Source organism: Trichosurus vulpecula, chromosome 6, assembly GCF_011100635.1.
Source record: "Trichosurus vulpecula isolate mTriVul1 chromosome 6, mTriVul1.pri, whole genome shotgun sequence".
In the NCBI taxonomy this organism is placed as follows: Eukaryota; Metazoa; Chordata; class Mammalia; order Diprotodontia; family Phalangeridae; genus Trichosurus; species Trichosurus vulpecula.
This window is the reverse complement of record NC_050578.1, coordinates 135617612-135636970: the sequence shown is the minus strand read 5'-3', so window position 1 is coordinate 135636970 and position 19359 is coordinate 135617612. Positions and strand designations below refer to the sequence as shown.

At 36.7% G+C, this 19359-nt stretch overlaps 1 protein-coding gene across 1 annotated transcript in view; it reads left to right on the top strand.

The window, feature by feature from the left end:
• Positions 1 to 19359, top strand: part of FAT4 (FAT atypical cadherin 4) — a 237901-nt gene that overhangs the window by 181234 nt on the left and 37308 nt on the right. Inside the window, exons 10-11 of the mRNA XM_036763767.1 lie at positions 16719 to 16823; positions 18536 to 18843. Of these exons, the coding sequence (XP_036619662.1) occupies positions 16719 to 16823; positions 18536 to 18843 (413 nt within the window). The remainder of the gene's footprint in view (positions 1 to 16718; positions 16824 to 18535; positions 18844 to 19359) is intronic.

Sequence of the window (19359 nt, the reverse complement as noted above, 5' to 3'; positions counted from 1 at the left end):
AAAAGAATACAAGATCTTTTTATTAATGCCCAATCATCTAGTGGATATTTTTAATAGGGAAAATATTTATTTTTAATTTGAAAAAAAACAAAAAAACTCATATTCAATTTTCCCAAAGAATTATGTTCAGATAATTTCCTTTAGATATCCATAGGAGTGATCCCATTTGCTTACAATAAAAATTAAAAATAAATACTGTGGCAGCTAGGTGGCAAAGTAGGTAGAGTGCTGGACTTGGAATCAGAAAGTCTTGAGTTCAAATCGTGCCTCAGACACTTCTTAGCTGTGTGATCCTGGAAAAGTCACCTAAATTTCTCTCTGCTTCAGTTTCCTCATCTACAAAATAGAGATAAAAGTAGCACCTACCTCCCAAGGTTATCATGAGGATCAGATGAGATGATGCATGTACAGTGCTTTGCAAACCTTAAAGCTCTATATGAAAAATAGCTAACATTGATATGCCACTTATTATTAAGCAGGACCTGTGTTAAGTTCCTTACCAATATTAACTCATTTGGTAGGTCTTAAGTGAGGTCATCCTGACTCTAGGTGCAGTGATCTGTCCACTGTGCTGCTAAGCTGTGAGTTGTCCTCAATATTGTTGTTGTCATCGCTGCTAAATCAGTTGCTTGTGTGAAATTGGGCTTTATCATCCTAGAAACCACTCTGGTACTACAATACAAAGCATTTTTAGGGTGAAGACAATTACCTAAGTGAAGTGTTGTTTCTGAAAATAACGTGAGTCAAAATAAGAATACTATTAACTAATAATGATGATGATTGTCATCATGGTACCATGCCTTATACTTATCATATAAGGTAATGTAGGGTGTTTGTAAAACACCCAATTTAGCTCACTGATTACCCAAACCACTTTGTGACTCATTTTGCAAATGGAAAAACAGACTCAGGTTACATTTCCAGGGTCACACAGCCAGAAAATATCTGAGATGGCATTCTGATACTGGTTTTTATGACTTCTGGTCCAGCATTCTATCCCATATGCCCTATCATCATTGTCATCATCAACATCATGAAACACAACACCATCCTCATCCACACCATCATCCCCCTACTATTTATGTCCTGCTTTAAGGTTTACAATGCACTTTACACGTATTATCTCATTTCACAACAACCCTACAAGGTGGATGCTAGTATTATTTCCATTTTAAAGATGAGAAAACTGAGACTGAGTGGTTAGGTGACTTCCCCAGGGTTATACAGGCTGGTAACTAGCTGGGGCAGGATTCAAACTCAGGTCTTCCTCACTCTGTGCCCTTTATCCACCAAATTTTCAGTCTTTTCTTTTTAAATTATGTCCAACTCTTCGTGACCCCATTTGGGGTTTTCTTGACAAAGATACTAGAGTAATTTGCCATTTCCTTCTCCATCTCATTTTATGGATGAGGAAACTGAGGCAAGCAAACAGAGTTAAGTGACTTGCCCAGGGTCATATAGATAATATGTGTCTAAGGCCAGATTTAAACTCAGGAAGGTGTATCTTCCTGATTCTAAGCCCACTGCTCTATACACTGTGCCACCCAGCTATATCGATGAGGCAGAAAATAATACAAGTGTATTTTTCCAAGTGTTTTGGAACTCATGGGCTCATTAGCACTCATTGCCTCAAAAATCTGGAGGTGGAAAGGGCCATATCATCCTGATAGATAAACCTGGCCTCAGGAGAGTTAAAGACTTCGCCAAGGTCATATGGGCAGTAAGCAGCAAGTGCTTTCTTCTATCAGAATCTAATGTTAAATACTATTGTAGTAAAGATACAGTGGCTCAACCCCTATGAATATCCAAAGGAAATGTGAACTAAGATTGATTCTTCAGGAAAACTGAGCCTTTATTTTTGTTTTTGGTTATTTTTTTTATTTGCTTTGTTTTGGTTTTGTTTTGGTTGTCGTTTTTTCCTCCAATAAGGAGGGGGTTTTGTTTGTTTGCTTTCAAATTAAAAACATTTTCCCCAGTTTTGTATGTTTGTGTGGGTTGGTGGATGTTGCAACTAGAGTATTAGCAGATGTTATGAGATATTAGCAGTGATAACAATGACATGCAGGAGATGCATGATGGGAAAATGAGATGGTGTCTTTTTATAGCCAGAGCAAGAAAGAACAGACATACAGCTGCAATCTTGCATTTATAGCCACAGAATGTTAAGAGACCTAGTGGAAGGCCTCAGCACGGAGGAGACCAGAATGAAAAGGCACAGACAGGCTTTGATTGACACCCATGAAAAAAAGACCCACATTGATGAGATCACTAATCCACTGAATGATTGTAGCTCTCAGAGTCTCCTTGGTACTAGAGACAACAGGTCATGGGATTTAGGGCTCCTTAAAATGACCTCCTGTCATTTCATTTCTCTCTATGCTTCTCTCCTCTGAAGTCTAGTCTTTGTTCTCACCTTGACCTCCAATCTCTCCATCCTTCAGTAATCTCCCAGGTCATTGACCCTGCTCTGATTTCACTTTCTTCCCTTCCAATTTCCACCCTGTAATTAGTCATTTCAATGGTACAGTCTCCTCTATTTTGCTGAGGATATAAAGGCTATTCTCATGAATGAATGGACATTTATTAAGCACTTACTATGTGCTTAATATTCACTATGTGCAAAGCATTATGTTAAGGAAACACCAGGGACACAACCAGATAAGCAAGACAGTTCCTCTTCTGCAAGAGCTCACATACCCTAAGGAAGGGTCAACACATATAGGAGGTTTTAACTTCAAGTCAGAAGGTACTTAGGGTGCAGTGGAAAACCAGGTTGTTATGCATGTTCTTCACTGACACTTTCATTGATAAAAATAAACATAGACATTTCAGATGTTGAACCATAGAACAATGACAATGAATTTGATGCACAGAGCTTTCTTTTTTGGATCTTCAGTCACTGTGGCTGCTGAGGAGGTGGGAAATGTGACTTTTGTGGAGAAAAGGCACCAGGTCACATCTCTATAAGGCTTCATTCCCTCGATGATGACTACAAGGACTAGGACGAAAGTAGAACTGTTTATCTTGGTGATACTGCTGTTCTCAGGGCTCAGCTTAAGATGCTAAACTATCTCCATCTAGGTCAGGGGAAGTAGATTGATGATTGATGGATTGGTTTGTTGCTTCAACCAAGTTAGTTCATCTTCTCTCTAAGTTTGCAGTAGGTTGGGATGGCTGGCCTTTTCTCTACACTACTCCCATGCACCATTATTATGAGGTATGGGCCTGGAAGCAGGGCCAGTGGTCTGGGGGACATTGCTCTTTCCATGTTTTGGGGGCAAGCTGGCCTTTAATGGCAATACACAATCATTTTATAGTGGTGGTGTGGATATCAAACCTTTTCCAATAAGGGTTGCTCCCATCAATGATAGCTTCTGGGGACATTTTACAGATTTCACTATTTTCATGGCTTTTGAAATGGTCCTTAAGATGGGCTTAATATGTCTTAATATCTCCATTTCTTTATCATTTCTACTTCTTTTAAAAAAGGTTGTCATGTCTGTTGATGTTTGTGATTGTTTTCCATTTAAATTTAGTAATGTTTGCCCCCTGTCCCTTTCACCATCATGTTGTAAGATTGAAAAGAATATACTGGCTCATGCTTACCGAAAGTTCTATTTTCTACAGACCTTTCTGTAGCAAATTTTGGATGACTTTGGGTGAAATCTTGGATATATTCATTTTTTGAGGGGGGAAGGAAGAGTATTTGGGGTTAAGTGACTTGTTCAAGATCACACAGCTAGTAACTGTGTCAAGTGTCTGAGGCTGGATTTGAACTCAGGTCCTCCTGACTCTATGGCTGGTGCTCTACTCACTGCACCACCTAGCTGTCCCGAGGATATTCATTATTGTAAGTTGCAAATGAATTTCAGTTCCGACAATGGTCTTATTGATGTCATAGAGCCTGTGTACTCCATTGTATCCACATAAAGCCAAGAGATATAGACAGAGGTGCTCCAAATTTTGGATAGACCCTCCATAGTAGATTTTCAGATCAACATGGCAGAGAGTCATGCAAGATAGGTAGAAATCCATAGAAGGACTGAAACTCTTTCAACTAGACTGAATACCTATACCACCATTAGAATGTTATCACTTTGAGAATACAAGATTTCCATTGTCACAAATGTAGTCATTATCTTTTTACTCATGGATACTTCCAAGTTCACTAAGGACTGAGTCTTTTTCATACTTGTATTTGTCTGGTGATGTGCAGCATGCAGAGGCAAAGTTTCATAAACAAAGAGATGATAGTCACCATTTTTGACAGCAGAACATAGGAATGTAGATTTGGAGCTAGAAAACACATTAGAAGCCATTTTATACTTGAGGAAACTGAGTCTCGATGTTCAGTGATATGTTTATGGTCACACAGATAATAAGCATCAAAGGTGGAATGAACACAGGTCTTCTTGATTTTAGTCCAGCACATTATGCTTTACGCCACATGCCCTGCAAGGTTCTACATACTGTTAAGCACTAAGTCCCCGGGCAATTCAAGCCCTCTCTATGAACCTAGCTAATCAGCCTAAGTTATAAGAACAACAGAAATTCTAAAAAGTGATTTTTCTAAATCCAGAATTCTATATGATCTGTTTGAGGTGTTTTGACTTAAAGAAACACTTTCTGGCCTCTCCATTCTATAATCACTGTAGCTTAGGTACTTAGAAAGTAGGAGTGCATTTTTTAAAACTTTAATTCCCATTTTATAGATTTTTTTTTTAAAAAGAGGCTTTGCAAGAATAAGTGATAGCTAGGAAGATGAAACTGGCACTTGAATCCTGGTTTTCTAAATTGTCTACCTCTCCTTTAAAATACACACATGCACACACTCACACACACACACACACACACACACACACACACACACACACACAAACTACATTTCTACATTAAAAAAAAGAACAACTACATTAGGTGTACATTATGTTTGGTATCTTGGGGCTCTCATGCATGTAAAGTTGACATTAAACTCTTTTTTATATTGTGTATTCAAATGAAAAGTAATCCACCCCCTGGCTAGGAGAGGTAATTCAAACAAGGTGAATTACTCTGAAGGGGGAGAAACTTTGTAAAATGAGTCACTTGGCACCATGTTTAATTTCAGGTCCAAATGTAAACAAACATGGGTTCCTCGGGCCAATCAGCATTCTCCCTCATCTGACTCTGCAGTGGGATACATGTGTTCTTAATCTGCAAGCTGCAAGATCTTGTAGAGGGAAAGAAAAAAAAATAGACTGCCTGAGGAGTGTTGTTTTTTCATACTTCTCTAAACTCGCCAGTAAAATTAAAGTAAATGGAGACATTTCTAAGAAAGTAGTTGAACTGTCTTTAATGATTTTTGTCTATGAGTACAGAGCAAATGGACTTATCTTTCCTCAGGCCAGATAAAAATCACCGGATCTCCAAAATCAGCATTTAAGGCTACTTTTCAGGCCAAATATAGTGAACAAATAGCAATGAGTTTACACTTTCTTTTTTTTTAATGAATCATCTGGATTGACCTGTGTCAGACTTTTAAACTTATTGCAAACACCTTTTCCCAGTGAAAATTCATGTTGCAATAATGTGAAACTCCAAAGTGTTTAGGCTTTGGTTCACAGGATTGAAAGATGTGAACATTGAAGGACACCTTTGGAGGCTATCTAGTCTAACTGCCTCCTAAAAGCATCCCGTTCACATCACACTCCACACACATAGTTATGCAACCTTTGCTTGACCTACTCCCTCCATTTTTAGACACAATTAATTGACAGGAAGTATTTCTACTTTTGGTTTGTCTCCCTTTAGTTTGCTTATTTGTAACATACAAACATGATTCCTAGTCCAATCCTCCAGATCAAAAAGAAACAAGGCTATTTCTGTGGGAAGGGGTGAAGTGAGTTCCTCCGAGGGGGGATGTATAAGGTATATGGTTCTAGAAGTCTTCCTCCATCAGGCAAGTCTAAAAGCCCAAACAGACAGATAGGAAGACAGACAAACAGCTGGACCAATTTATAGACAGATGGACAGAAGATGGACATAGGGATAGATAGTTAGATGATTGATTGATTGACAGATAGAGCATTCATTAAGCACTTACTATATTCTAGGTTCTGTGCTAAGTATGGAGCAATGTGTCAAAAGTATGGTAGGATATATCCTGACAACCCCCTCTCCAATCTGCATATGGGCTCTTGTCCTTGTCTCCCAGGTTCATAGGGGCATCTAAGGTATGGATATGTTGAAGTTTATACAAAATGTGGAAAATTTCTCTTATTGGCTCTCTCCCAACCCAATCTGAATTTGGGGAAATCTCATTTCCCTTTGGGTTAGATCCCCCTCTTTCAATATCAAATCATACACTGATAGACAAGATTCATTATCAAGGTTCTTTCCTGGCATAAGTATGCAAATAAGCCCTAAAAAGGAACACAAATTTTAGTTGAAAGCAATGAGGATCCCATCAGGGTCGAGGGAGTGGGCAGCTTGACTTGTCCTCCCACTCCCACACCTCACTCATCCTCCAAATCATGGGAAGTAAAATGATTTGACAGATAAAGGGGAGCATGATGTCTCTGGGGGTAGTCCCCAAGAAAGGGGAATAGAAAATAAAGTGGCTATGGACAGGATTCCTGGAAACCATTTGAGGTTATTTTGGCCTAGTCTACTTTCTAGTCTTCTGAGGGGTCCAGGTCCACCCACATCTTGCTGGTATTAGATAAGAACTTCATCTCCAATCCTGCCTCATACATTTACTAATGTGTGACCATGGACAAATTATATTCTCCTTCCTAAGATTCAGGTTTTTTTTTTTCTTCTTCTATAAAAGAGTGGGTGGAGGTGTTGGACTCGATGTTTTCTAAGGTCTCTTTTAGCTTGAGTCTATGATCCTAGGGTCCCCTTGCCTGCATTGTCCTTTGCTTATAGTTATCAGCTTGAACAGAGGCCATCAACCATAACTCTGCTTTCCACTTGTCCATCCTGTAAAGCAAAGGGAATCCCAAGTCACCTGGAGTTAGCCAGCAGAGACTTCAGGAACACTACTTTCCTTTTTTGAGGTCACCGAAAATCAGGACCACTTGAAGCTTTCTCGTGCATAGTACACATGCTAGCCAGAAGAACCCCCCCCCCCCCACTACATTCAGCAATGATATCTCTAGGCAAGGAATTATGCCCTAAATACAGTTGTTATGGCCTCAAGATCTTTTTCACCCTTCCTTAATCTAAATATCCTAATTTTTTCAAGAGATCCTAATATTACATGATTTGTAGATCTTTCACCATGTTGAATGCCCTCCCTTGCATTCCATCTAGTTTATCAATGCCCTTCTTAAGCTGTGGTGCTACCCTGAACTGAACATAATTCTCCCAATGACCAGGGCAGAGACAGGGAGCATCAAGCACTTCCTCCTGGAGGCTATCCCTCTCTGAAAGAGCCCAAGATGACCTTAGTTGTAAGCCCTCAGCTGCTTTCTGGTACAGTTGTCATCAGCTGGAGTTGGCCCAGGTCTCACACCCAGGCAAAACTGTTAATCTTGAGGGTAGTCTTGACTTGTGATTTCATTAGTATAGAAAGCTTCAGATGAGGATTCTCTACAATGCCCGCTGGTATTTTCTTGCCAACTAATAGCCTTAGATCAGGGGTTAACCTTTTTTATTTTGTAAAAGCAGCCTGGTAATGGCTATGGAATCTTTCTTAGAATAATATTTTTAATAATGGAAGGGGATGCTAAATTTCAGTTAGAAGTTAATGAATATAAGGATGTATTTTGCCATATATGTTTGCAAATCCTGTTGAACCATGTCCACAGACCTTGGACCCCAGGTTAAGAAACCCTCTCTTAGATAGTTGACTAAAATACTGAGAAGGTTGAGTGGCTTGTCCAGAGTCACATAGCTATTGGTTATAGAGGTCAGATATAGCTGGCTCTAGGCTCAATTTGCCATCTTCTGTACCATATTGCCTGACAAAAAATAGTTGGGTTGGAGAAAATGAAAAAAAAAAGTACTCCTGAGGGCTTCTGTTTTGAGGAAAAGATGGTAAAAAATGAAGTTTTGCATCTTACATTCTGTCAGGCTTTGCATGAAGACCAAATGGAATTAGAAAGGTCATTGAAAATTGGAAAGTTCTATGTAAATATACAAGATTAAAATCCTGATATTTATTATTATTTACTTTCGTGTAGGAGAGAAGACACACAACAAAGGATAAAAGAATTGTTATTCTTTTGCTCACTTAGTAGAAAATTGGAGGTGTTAAGGGGGGAGGGGGTTCAAGTAAGGAGGAAAATAATGGGATTCTAGAGTCCCGAATAGGCCTGGCCCGTGGGGAGAAACGACATGAAGGAGACCAATGTTGTTGTTAATACTTTCCCATGCCTTTTTGGCATTCCCTTTACCCAAATGAGCCTCCTGACCTCCTGCAAAGGCTTACAGACTTTCCTTCTCTCAATGATCATTTCTCAAGCCTGTTTCTCATTACTGCCCCAGTATTCTGGTCTTTGCTAGTTAACATGGGTAGTCATCATGGATTAATCATCTCTACGAATCTCTGCCAAGTTACCCCTCCCAGGTGGCATGTCTTAACCCAGTTAAAGAATGTCCTAAAAGAGACACATGCATTCGGGAATTGTTTTGATTGGGAGGCTATTTTGGATGTCCCCTCAAATAACCAATGGATGTAGGCCCTGCATGAAAGAATGAATGAATAAATGAAAGAATGATTGGAATCAATGAGAAAAAATATTTATCAAGTGTTTACTATATATCAGGCACTGTGATGAGTGCTGGGAGCACAAATAAAATCAAAAACAAAGTTAGCCCTTGCCCTCAAGGAACTTACATTCTAATAGGAAAAGATACCACAGATATGGGAATGAATGCCTCTTCTACTATTTCATTTTGGATAATTGGATAGTCCACTATTTGCAAAGGGCATGTTTGGTCCCCTGTAGTCTTTCTTCTAACGCAGTACTTAGCACCTGAAAACTTACAAAATAGCATCATGTCCATTTGAAAATGTTTTGCTCTTTGGTCTATCATACATACTGTAAACATATGAAAAGAAAAGTGATTCGGACAGTCTTTTAGAAAGATAAGTTAAAAGAATAGTTACTGGGGTCATAGGACAGTATAGAAATGGGGCCATTTCATCAGCAGGTACAAACACTAGGCCAACATGATATGAGCATTCACATTAGTCTCAGTTTCTTAATGTATGATCCTTTCTTCTTTCTTTGTTTCTATATGTGTTTGTTATCTTCTCCATTAGCTTGTGAGCTATTTTAGGAAAGGGACTGTTTTTGCCTAGTGCTTAACACAGTGCCTGATATATAGTAAACACTTGATAAATATTTTTTCTCATTGATTCCAATAATTCACAGTGGCAGAGGCTTAGTAAATATCTATTCATTGGTTGACCCATGATTTCATTGAATGGGGAATTCCTCATATGCAAAATTTTTTCAGAGATACATAACAGCAACTCATATGCAACATAGAGTCTTAGAAAATTATCTGGTGTCACTGAGGGGTTAAGTGAGTTGTCTAGGGTCACAGTCATGTCAGAAGCAAGACTTCAACCCAAGTTTTCCTCACCCCAAGACCTGCCATAAACGCTCTATGTTCTACACCAGTGGTCTACACCAGTGGTTCTACACCAGTGTTCTGCAAACATTTCCTATAATGCGCAAGATAGTAATTACCTTACAAGTTGTGAGTAAAGAGGCAAATTTGAGGACATTATGTAGGTACTTATAAAACAAGAGAGAAAAATGGAAAAATAATGAGAAGAATAGAATTGGAGGGGGGAACTTTTCACCTAATCAGGGTTCAAATATAGGGTTCTTTATCATTAAAATCTATTACCAATATTCATCTGTTAATGTTGATCTGTCATGAGATTTTATATATCCTTCCCTTAAAATGTCTTTTTATCTAGATAGGTACTGCCAAATACTGATATCAATACATGACTCACTATCTCTCTCTCTCTCTCTCTCTCTCTCTCTCTCTCTCTCTCTCTCTCTATATATATATATATATATATATATATATATATATATATGCATATATAATATATATTTTTTCACTAAATATTTCTAAATTTCATTTAATACTCCATTTTAAATATAAATTTGAAATTCTCTCCCATGCTCCCGCCTCTCCCCCAGCCCTTGAGAACATAAGTAATATGATATCAATTATACATGTGAAATCATGTAAAACATATTCCTGCATTAGAAATGTTGCAAAAGGAACACACACACACACACACACACACGAGAAGAATAAAGTGACAAAAAGTATGCTTCACTGTGCACTCAGAGTTCATCTGTTCTAGTTGAACACTGTTATAATATTGCTGTTACTATGTGCAATGTTGTCCTAGTTCTGCTTACTTTAATTTGCATGAGTTCATATAAGTCTTCCCAGGTTTTTCTGAAACCATCCTCCTCATTTCTTATAGCACTACAGTATTCTATTACAATCACATAACATAATTTGTTCAGCCATTGCCTAATTGACGGGCATTCCCTCAATTTCCAGTTTTTACCACTACAAAAAAGCTGAATTCAATATTTTTCTACAAATAGGGCCTTTTTTCCCCTTTCTTTGATCTCTTTAGGACACAGAACTATTTGTGGTATTGCTGGGTCAAAGGGTATGCATGGTTTTATAGCTCTTGGGGCACAGTTCCAAATTTGTAAACAGAACAGTTGGACTAGTCCACAACTTGACCAATACTGTATTAGTATCCCTATCTTCCTACATCCTATTCACCATTTGTCATTTTCCTTTTCTGTAATGTTAATCAATCCTGTAGGTGTGAGATGGTTCCTCAGAGTTGTTTTAATTTGTATTTTTCTAATCAATAGTGATTTAGGGCACTTTTATATGACTATTGATAGCTTTGATTTCGTTCAGAAAACTGCCTTTTCATATGCTATAGCTATTTATCAATTGGAGAATGACTTGTATTTTTATAATTTGGGTTCAATTATCAAAATATTTGAGAAATGAGGACTTCATTAGAGAAAATTGTTGTAAATGCACCACCCCATCACCAGTTTCTCATCTTCCTTCTAATTTTGGTTGCATTAGTTTTGTGTGTGTAAAACCTTTTCAAATATTGCATAATCAAAACTATCCATTTTATTTCCCATGATCCTCTCTATCTCATTTGGAAATGAACTCTTCCCTTATCCATAAATCTGACAGGTAAATTTTTCCATATTCCCCTGATTTATTTATATCATGCATCATGTCTAAATCGTGTATTGATTTTGACCTTATTTTGATATATGTTGTGAGATATTGGTTTATGTCTAGTATATGCCAAACTACTTTCCAATTTCCCCCAAAATTTTTGTCAAATGGTGAGTTAGTGCTCCCAAAGCTTGGATTTTTGTGTTTGCTAAACACTAAATTAGTATGATCATTTATTGCTTCATGTTGCATATGAAGCAATGTATCTGTGTAATCTATTCCACTAATATGTTACTCTATTTCTTAGCCAGTAACAGACTGTTTTGATGATTACTGCTTTGTAATATAGTATAAAATCTGGTATTCCTAGGCCCCCTTCCTAAACTTTTATTTTCATTGATTTCCTTGATATTCTTAACCTTTTGTTCTTCTAGATGAATTTTATTTTTTCTATCTCTATAAAATATTCTTTGATCCTTTAATTAGTATTATGCTGAATAATTAAATTAAAAGGTAGAATTGTCATTTTTACTATATTGACTCAGGCTACTTATGAAGAATTGATATGTTCCTATTTATTAAGCTCTATCTTTATTTGTGTTAAGAGTGCTTTGTTATTATGTTCATATAGTCCCTGGGTTTTTATTGGCAATAGATTATAAATATTTTATGTTGTCTGCAGTAATTTTAAAAGGAATTTTTGTTTCTATCTCTTCCTGCTGTGTTTTGGTGGTAATATATAGAATGAGGATGATTTATATATGTTTATTTTAAATCAAGCAATTTTGCTAAAGTAATTGTGTCAACTAGTTTTTAGTTGATTCTCTAGCATTCTCTAAGTATACCATGATATCATCTGCAAAATGTGTTAGTTTTGTTTCCTTATTGCCTATTTTAATTCCTTCAATTTCTTTTCCTTGTCTTATTACTATACATAGCATTTCTAGTACAATATTGAATAATAGTGGTGGTAATGAACATACTTGCTTTGCCCCTCATTGTACTGGGAACTCTTCTAGTTTATCCCCATTACAGATAATGTTTGTTCTTGGTTTTAGATAAATACTACTTATCATTTTAGGAAAGGCTTCATTTATTCCTCTTCTTTCTATGTTTTTTTTAGTAACAATGATGTATTTTGTTTAAAAAAAGAAGTTTTTTTTTTCATCTTGATAAAATTGTATGATTTTTGTTGGTTTTGTTGTTGACAGTTACCTAATATTATACCAACCTTATATTCCTAGTGTGAATCTAACCCTGTCAACATATGTGATCTTTGTGAGATATCGCTACAATCCATAAGCATACAATTTTAATTGAGTATATTCATTGCTTGGAAAGCATTTGTAGAATTCTGTTAGATTCATTTCTTTAAAAAATATTTGCCTTTTAGCATGTTATTACATTGAAGATCAAACATTTCCAATTGAAGTTAGGTAGAAGCTATGTAGCTGCATTGTTCGAAGGATACTGAAATATCTTTTTCTTTGCATGTGCACTGAATTCCAAAATATAATGCTTAAATTATAGAGTGAACAGGGAAAATATATTCACTGAACATTTGCTTTGGAAAAGTGATCTTTCTTCTTGTTTTAACTTCTGACAACATGAGAAGTATATAAAGCAGGTTGACATTCCTTACAATTCAAACAATGTTAGTTGTCATTGAATTAACTTTGTCACAGCATAAGTTTCACAAACACATGATGCTGTGCCTTGAAAATTTAGGTGAAAATCAAATCATTAAGAAACACAAATCACATTAAAAGCTAATTTCCAAACCCATTCAGTGATTGTTCAATAGTAGCTGTTGAGGGTGGCTCCTTTTCTTCAGAAAAAAATCTTTCTGGGCTCTGAGATCAGTCATAATAAAACTTTTGCTTTATCTCGTCTTATGATCTCGTCACATGATGAGTATACACTGGTATTCTTCTTTTTTAATTGAGGTAGGTAACGGTAATATATATGACCCTTTAAACACTGTTGAGTTATAACTTCATAGCTTCAATTTGTAGTGTGCTGGGCATTAAATAAGGAATGATGACAGCTCCATGTTGGGTCTCATGCAACTACTCAACCAGGTCATTGTTGTCCAAAAGAAGACATGGAAAATACATAAAGGAACAAGAGGGCTATTAGGAAACTAAAATTTAAATTTCATATATTTCTCATGTGTCATGAAGTCTTAACCTTCTTTTGATTTCTTTGAATAATTTAAAGATGCAAAAAAATTAAAAAATGTTTTATACTCACAGTCCATAAAAAAAAAAAAAAAAACTAGGTGATGAGCTAGATTTGGCCAGCAAGTCCTAGTTTACGGATCCCTATTCAACATAATGCAACCTCTCTTGATAAATATTATTGTATAAAAATTCTCATCTATGATTTATTTAAATATAAATGCCCTGTTATTTTGCTGAAATAAAAAAGTGCAGGTCATCATTGTTATTGGAAACAACCTTTCCCTTCCCCACTCATTCCCACCCTGCTCCTCCCATTCTATAGGATATCTGATAGGGTCAGCTCAGAATTTCACCTTGGAAGCTGGTTTCTGGTACCATCTGAAATAAGTAAGAAGGAAAAGCAGGAAAGAGGGAATGGAAGAAGGAATGAAAAAAGGGAGGGAGGAAGGAAGGGCAAAATTGATCTATGTTTAGAGTGGTATTTTGAGTTGTGCCTTATCCTCATTTAAAACCATATCTCTCATGACAGCAGAATCCAGTAATAGAAACAGAGTGTGAGATTCACAGAGCTTGGCTTATATCTTTAGATAGAAAGATCAAAAAAGAACAAAAAAAAGAACAAGCCATTTATGGAGTAGAGGGGGTAATCTTTTAGCTTTTCTTAAATCTAATATGTTCAATAGATGTGGTCTTATGTTGGCTTCCATGTTTTAAAGTCTTTGAGGCAGAAAACACCTATTGTTAATCAACCTTGCAATGACTAAGCAGTTGCTTAATTAATTAATCACTTAATTAACCTAACAAGCATTTCTTTTTTTTAATTAAGATTTTTATTTTTAGTTTATAACACTCAGTTCTGCATGATTTTGAGTTCCAGATTTTCTTCGCCCCTCCCTCCCCTCCCTCCCCAAGACAGCACGGAATCTGATATATCTTCTACATATAGCTTCTCATTGAATTTATTAACAAGCCTTTCTTAAGTTAATACAATGCACAATGCCATGTTTCAGGAAAGCGAGAAGTAAAAACACAAATAAGACAGTTGTAGCCTTCAAGGAAAATGCATGCTAGCCTGGCTTAAAGGTCACTTCTGGAATTCTATGTGAATCTATTATTCTAAAACCTTATGGAATCAGACTTAGATTTAGAAAACTAGAAAGCAGTCTGTGTCAGGCCACAGACACCCTAAATGTGTGAAAGGAATGGTGTGTTAATCACAGAGGGAGAGCAAAAGACAACTGATGGAGACAGCCCACTCATTCCACTGATACCACACAATGCCAAGGAAACACAGGAAAAGGTGCCAGCATGTAAGAAGGACCCCCTAAATTACTTTGTCTTTAAATTGTTCCAACATATTTTTAATTGACTCCTCTAGGGCCTAGTCAAAGCAAGTCAAAAAAGAATTTGACCAAAAGCAACTCTAAACATTTTCTGGTATTTGAAATCAACTCAACCTCTACCTTTGATGAAATGACAAATTAAAATTCAGGGGAGAAGTGACAGCAGGAATATTTGATAGCAGAGGATGCATGCTAATTGCTTGGAGTTTAGCACTGAGTTCATGTGATTCTGGAAAGGTTGTTGGAATGTAAGGGGAGAAATGTTTGGCAGATAGAGGTGAATCTGGTCTATGAATGTGTTATGGATCATGTGAAAATCCCAGTGTCTGGAAAACAAATGCAGGACAAAGAACACAGCACATTCCCCAGACTGGAGATAAAATGTAGCAGGAGATGAGATCACAGCAACACTCAGATACATTTAAACCATTCAAATACCCATAATTTTCACAACCTTTCATTTGTCTGAGATATCGAGGATGTGTGATTTCCATCACAGATTGCAAGGGACACTTTCCTAACCATAACTTAGTAGATGTCTAAGAGCAAAAGTTTTAATCTTGGGTCTAGGGTCTACGGATAGATTTCAGAGGGTCTATGAACTTTGATGGAGAAAAACAGAGCTGTATCTTTTTTCATTAACTTCTAACTGAAATTTAGTCCCTTCCTTCCTTCCTTTATCCCTTCCTTCCTCGCTCGCTTTCTTTCTTCTTTCCTTCCTCCCTTGCTTGCTTCCTTCCTTTCTTCCTCTCCTTCCTTCCTTCCTTCCTTCCTTCCTTCCTTCCTTCCTTCCTTCCTTCCTTCCTTCCTTCCTTTCTTCCTTCCTGCCTTCCTGCCTTCTTTCCTGCCTTCCTTCTTGCCTTCCTTCCTTCCTGCCTGCCTTCCTTCATGCCTTCTTTCCTGCCTTCCTTCTTGCCTTCCTTCCTGCCTGCCTTCCTTCCTGCCTTCTTTCCTTCTTCCCTTCCCCATTTCCCTCCTTTTTCTTTCTTTCCTTCCTTCCTTTCTTCCTTCCTTCCTTCCTTCCTTCCTTCCTTCCTTCCTTCCTTCCTTCCTTCTTTCTTTCTTTCTCTCTCTCTCTCTCTCTCTCTCTCTCTCTCTCTCTCTCTCTCTCTCTCTCTCTCTCTTTCTCTCTCTCTCTCTCTTTCTTTCTTTCTTTCCACACAGCTAGTAAGTGGCTGAGCCCAGATTTGTATTCAGGTCCTTCTGACTACAGGGCTCTATCCGCTGCACCACTTAGCTGCACCATTTAGCATTTCTTTCAATTATTAAAGAATATTATTTTGACATAGGTTCCATATACTTCACCCGACTGCCAAAGAAAGCCATGACACAGACATTATTTAGGTACCCTGTCTTAGATACTGATGAAGTTAAGAGAGTTTCAGGGACTGATCCAGAGCTAAGCAACTCATGATAGAAGAAGAATTGAACCCAGGCCAAAAACTGCCACACCTTTACTGCACAGTTGCTCTGAAAATGTAATGACTTTTATTCAACAAGGTCTTCCAAGAATGTTAGAAATTTTTCATTCAAATAAACAAAGAAATGCAGAAATAGAGAAATGCAAAAATAGATCTCATTTTAAAATAGTATATAAATCTCACAAAATAATTTTTCTTGACTTCCTTAATAAGACATCCTCAAAATCAGTGCATTTTAAAAATATAGCTTAAAACTGCATTAAGGCTTTTAGGACTGGGGCAACTAGGTGGCATGGTGAGTAGAGCACCGGCCCTGGAGTTAGGAGGACCTGAGTTCAAATCCAGCCTCAGATACTTGACATACTTACTAGCTGTGTGACCTTGGGCAAGTCTCTTAACCCCAATTGCACTGCCTTCCCCCCTCCAAAAAAAAAAGGACTTTTAGGATACCCTCTAAAAGGTAAATTTTCTCTAGCTTAAAGAAAAAAAAATGTGTTCTGTGTTATCATAGCATAATTACTTAAGGAAGATTGCTGTACTTACCCTTCTAAAATCATTTTCATTTCTTGGCCACTTTTCAGGGAAAATGTGTGAATCTTCTGTCAATTATTGTGAATGCAATCCTTGCTTTAATGGAGGGTCCTGCCAGAGTGGAGTGGAATCCTATTACTGCCATTGTCCATTTGGTGAGTGCAGTTTTCTTTTTGGTTTTCAAGATCGGTCCTGGATGCTCCCCAAAATAGTATTAGTGTTAAAGATAGATTTGGAGTTGTTGAGAGAGTATAAAATGCATACAGTGATAGTAAGTTAAATTTAAAAAAAACAAATCACTAGGGAACTGAAGATAGTGAAATCCATATGGCACATCCACTAATTTTGGTGATTCAATGCCTCATCATGTCTTTGAGATGACTCTGGCTTACAGAAAACTACATCTGAAGAGCTCATTCCCGCTCCCCCCTCAAAAAAAAACTCTAGAAAGTTGCAAAGGTTTCCCATCTTGCAGTTTCTGTCAATGTGGCAAATCCAAGGTTGGCTAAGTTTAAAGATGCTAAGGGCCATGCTGGCCCCATGGGAACAAAGGCTTTGAATGTAGTAGCTCATACATCTAATCTCTAAAAGAGTAGAGGGATTGTAGTCATGGGGCTGGGAGAGGGAAACCATACCAAATAAAAGATGAACACTGAAATAACAGCAACAAATAAAAATAGTATTCTATCCATATACAATGGTTATAATATATAAAATGTAGTATTAGTTATATATAATTACCATATACAGCTTATATATGGTATTTATATTTTCTATTATAGTTATATAGAATATTAATTATATAATTATAATACATAATTTATATTACATTACAATATTTTTATTTTATATTTATATCAAATATATAATATTAACTATATATGATTATACTTGTATAATTAATAGTATATATAATATAAACATATATACATATATGCATAGACACATGCATGTATACATACACATACATATATATGTATGCATATATGTGTATGCATGTGTGTGTGTATGAAATAGTGTTTTTTGCAAAGTTCTTTACAAATATATAAATATATTTCATTTTGTCCTCATAACAACTCTGGGAGGTAGGTGCATTAATTAACCCTATTTTACAGATGAGGAAACTGAGTCCTACAGAAGTTAAGTGACTTGTCTAGGATTACTGGATCTAAATTATGCTCTTTTTGACTCCACAACCAGTACTCTGTACACTGTGCCACCTAAGGGCCTAAGTTGAGAAGTGAAGAAATGAGTGTTTATTGAATGCCTTCTGTGTTCAGAACAACACCAAAGAGACCATCAAATAAAAATTCTTCAGTACTTTTATCATTCTACCCAAGTACTTTATTAGGGTCCACATTATTTTCCTCATTAGAATCAAAGCTCATTGAGGATAGAGACTCCTTCAAAGTAACTATTCACCTGACACACAGTAGGAGCCTTTAGCAAATGTGTGTTGATTGACTGATTTCTTCGATTACAGGTATTCACATAGCCATGTGAATGAAGAGATATATTGGTAAATTTTTAACAACTGACTCTCTAGGAAAAAAAATGTATAAAACATAAATATAGTTATGACACTTTAAAGTTTAATCTTCATTACTAATATTTTCTTCATTACTTTAAGTCTATGCAATCAAAAAAATAATAAATCATGCCCTGATTTATATAATTTGCTGATTTTTGAGGTATAAATGTTCATACTAACAATTTAACAATCAGCTATCATGAGCCCATATGAGCTGGCTCCATCATAGCTCTGCATAAAAGTATCCTTGAATCTAACCTCATTAAAAAAATCCTCAGATTCAGGTTGTTGTGTTCAAATTGTCTCTGATTATATATGTGTTTTTTTCAACTTTAGGAGTCTTTGGAAAACATTGTGAATTGAATAGCTATGGATTTGAGGAATTATCATACATGGAATTTCCAAGCTTGGACCCCAACAACAATTATATATATGTCAAGTTTGCAACCATCAAAAGCCATGCCTTGCTATTGTATAACTATGACAATCAGACAGGAGAACGGGCTGAGTTCTTGGCCCTGGAAATAGCAGAAGAGCGACTGAGGTTCTCCTATAACATTGGCAGCGGCACGTATAAACTGACCACAATGAAAAAGGTGTCCGATGGACATTTCCATACTGTGATTGCCCGAAGAGCTGGCATGGTAAGGCATTACTGTGTTGTTCAGTTGTTCCATTATTCCAACTTTTTGTGAGCCAATGTACTACAACAGGCCAGGCACTTCTACCCTCCACTATTTCCCAAAGTCTGCCCAACCTCATGTTTGTTGCTTCTGTGACACTATAACTATCCACCTCATCCTCTGCCATTGCCTTTTTATATTATTTTCAATCTTTCCTAGCATCAGGGTCTTTTCCAATGAAAGCATTGGTGCATGAAGCAGTAAAGGTATTGCCTTCCAAATCTGTGAGACATGAAAGATTAGCAAGAATTCGACTTTAAATTGAGTAAAATTGGGCACATTCACTATGTTGTCAATTTGGGGCAATTATAGCATGTTACTTCAAAAGAAACATTTCCCTCGAAGCTACCAGAAAAAACAGAATCTCAGATATAAATGAAATTTCAAAGGGCACATACTTTAAATCATACCTGATCAGATATATCTTTAATACTATCCCTGACAAATGGTCATCAAGTCTTTCGCTGTCTCCAGAAG